General features: G+C 41.7%; 1 protein-coding gene across 1 annotated transcript; it reads left to right on the top strand.

Annotated features, from left to right (window-relative positions):
- Positions 1-835: 835 nt before the first annotated feature.
- Positions 836-1993, top strand: LOC110037201 (calcium uniporter protein 2, mitochondrial-like). Its single transcript, XM_020741788.1, has 2 exons — positions 836-1321; positions 1414-1993. The coding sequence occupies exons 1-2, from the start codon at positions 842-844 to the stop codon at positions 1843-1845; spliced, it is 912 nt and encodes a 303-aa protein (XP_020597447.1). The 5' UTR covers positions 836-841; the 3' UTR covers positions 1846-1993.
- The last annotated feature ends 600 nt before the right edge of the window (positions 1994-2593 follow it).

Here is a 2593-nt window from a genome sequence, read left to right as displayed (position 1 = left end):
ATTCTTGTCTTTTGTTCGTTGGAGCCTATTATTCTGTGGAGTTGGCTTTGGTCAGTTGGTCGGTCGGTCGGTCAGCTGGTCGTCCACTAGAGGTTGGTGGTCGACCAATCAGCTGGTCGTCCACTGAAGAGTCTTAGTCGGCGGTTGGTCGGTCATTTATTAGAGAGTGGTGCTCGGTGGGCTTGAACTTGTAGACATTTTTTGTCATTCAGTACCGTTTAAACTGAATTAAATTTTGATTCGATTGGTTTGATTTTCTTCTGTAAAATATTTTTACTATTTGCTAATAATTTTTGTGGGTACAAAAAGATATATTATTGTAGCTCTTTATACAATTGCAATAAACCACCTTATCTAAGAAAAGATTGACTTTTTTTGTTCTTTTATTAATGAGAATATTTTCTCTAAATATAACTAATGTCTAAGTTGTTGCATCTGATTGGATAAGTAGGCATCTGTCTTATTTATGGACCATTTGATCTCCTCAAAATTAGTACTCACACAATTTGTTATGCACAACGGTAATTATTTTTTAAAAACATGCAAACATATATATTTTTTTAAGATAAATAACTCATTTCTTATATATTTCTCAAAATAGCTTAAAAAAAACCCATTTTTATTGCTTTCATAATATATATTTTAAAGAAATGAGCATCAAATAATTAATTATTCAGAGAACGAATAATTAATTAGTTAAAAAATAAAGTTTAATGATATTTATCAGAAAAAGAATATCAATTATCGTAAATTCGCTCTAAGGTGGGCAAAATGGTAATTTCCGGCCTTTCTATCCGTATAAAATCGGGCAGCGCAGGCACGAACTTCCGATAGGAGCACAATGGCGCTCCGCAGAGCTCGAGCCCTTAACTTCCTCGATTTGGCTAAGCTCTATCCTTCTTCATCCCATCTCCTCCGCTCCGCCGCCTTGCCGGATCAATCCCCCTCCCTCCCCTGCAGGATTCTCCCCCGCCGGCCGATTTTCCGGCAGGCGATTCCTCCGGTAATTCGCTTACCTCCGCCGATCGGAGCCGAACTCATCAACAAGATCCGGGAACTCGACGCCGATCGAATCCGTCTAAACCTTATCTCGCAGCCACCGCCCTCCGACGTGACGAAGATGTTCATGGCTTCCCTGACGGAGGCTGTGAAATCTCGGCTGAGCGCGATTCCTCGGAGCGCCATTTCTTACTCCGAATTCCTCTGCATCTGCAGGGAAGAAACTGAGGCCGACGAAATCGCGGCCGCGATCGCTCGCTCTCTCGAAGAATCAGGGGCTGTTATCACCATGGGGAATCTCGTCTTTCTCCATCCCGGCGAGGTAACAACACTACAACTAGCCCTAGCAACGATTTCAATTCAATTTTCCCGCCAAATTTCAAATTCCGATCAGTTTTCGTCTCTTCCATGCAGATGGTGAGAGATATCGGGAGGGTAATGGCACCCCCACCGCGCGCCAATTATGAACGGAGCATGAAGGAGCTGAAGGAAATGGAGGGGAAGAAGGCGGAGATCGACAGGAAGCCCGCCGCCAGCGTGCGGCGGGAGCTCTGGTGCGGGCTAGGATTTCTATTGCTTCAGACGCTGGGATTCTTCCGGCTTACATTCTGGGAGCTCTCCTGGGATGTAATGGAGCCGGTTTGCTTCTACGTAACTTCGAGCTATTTCATGGCGGGCTATAGCTTCTTCCTGAAGACATCCAAAGAGCCGTCTTTTGAAGGATTTTTCGAAATTCGATTTGCCGCGAAACAGGGGAGATTGTTGCGGGATTCAAATTTTGATTTGAGAAGGTTTGATGAGCTTAAACGGCAAGTCAGCTTCTTTCCACATCAGCGGGTGCTGTAGAGAAGGGATAGAGAAGAATCTACGGAGGGAGAATTCCAAAAAAGAAAATTTTGACGATTTTATGTAAGACCGTTCAACCTGCATGGCAGAGCATGAATAATTATAAATTTAATTAACCATTTTGTTGCATCAGAGGTATTTCTGCAATTTAAGATTTTGAATGGGATTGCAATTGAATAAAGTTATATGTTTTTTGCTGAATGAAGCATAAAATTATGTAATCCTCTTTATTAAATGATATTTCTATTTATAGATGATTTAGTACAGTATTAATATTATATTTTTACTCGTATTACGAGAGGTTATGTAATTGGATATTTTTTGTATCGCATCGCACTACGTCGGGTAGACTCGTTGAGCTTGTTCAGTACGGTTTAGTCGGCTGATCGGAGCTGTTAAGAACTTTTTGGATCTTAGTTTAATGGTCGAAGGTACTTTATGGAACTGGCTCCTCTATTATGTGAGATCTACTGCGGGAATGAGCTGTTGCATCATGTTGGCTTTCCTAGAGTTGACGGCCTGAACTGTCTCTTGCCTCGTTTTTCGGTGGAATGGTTTATACTCAAATCATTGAGATGCTTTCCTGCTTGTTCTTTGGCTCAGTTGGTTTTGATCGAGTTGAATTGACTCTTTTTGTTTGGTGGGACTCACGTTCTCTTTGTTGGGGATCTCTTTCCATCTTATTAGATCATTGTAAGATCAACACAGACATAGATAATGTTCTATTCATATATATATATATGGGCGC

The sequence above is a fragment of the Phalaenopsis equestris genome, unplaced genomic scaffold (assembly GCF_001263595.1).
Source record: "Phalaenopsis equestris unplaced genomic scaffold, ASM126359v1 Scaffold216750, whole genome shotgun sequence".
NCBI lineage: Eukaryota > Viridiplantae > Streptophyta > Magnoliopsida > Asparagales > Orchidaceae > Phalaenopsis > Phalaenopsis equestris.
Note: the sequence above shows the minus strand (reverse complement) of the source record. Positions and strands in the feature narration are given on the sequence as shown.

Coding starts and splice junctions, on each gene's coding strand:
- LOC110037201 (XM_020741788.1), top strand. CDS start 842: ATGGCGCTCCGCAGAGCTCGAGCCCTTAACTTCCTCGATTTGGCTAAG. Junction 1,322..1,413: donor TCTTTCTCCATCCCGGCGAG/GTAACAACACTA, acceptor TCTTCCATGCAG/ATGGTGAGAGATATCGGGAG.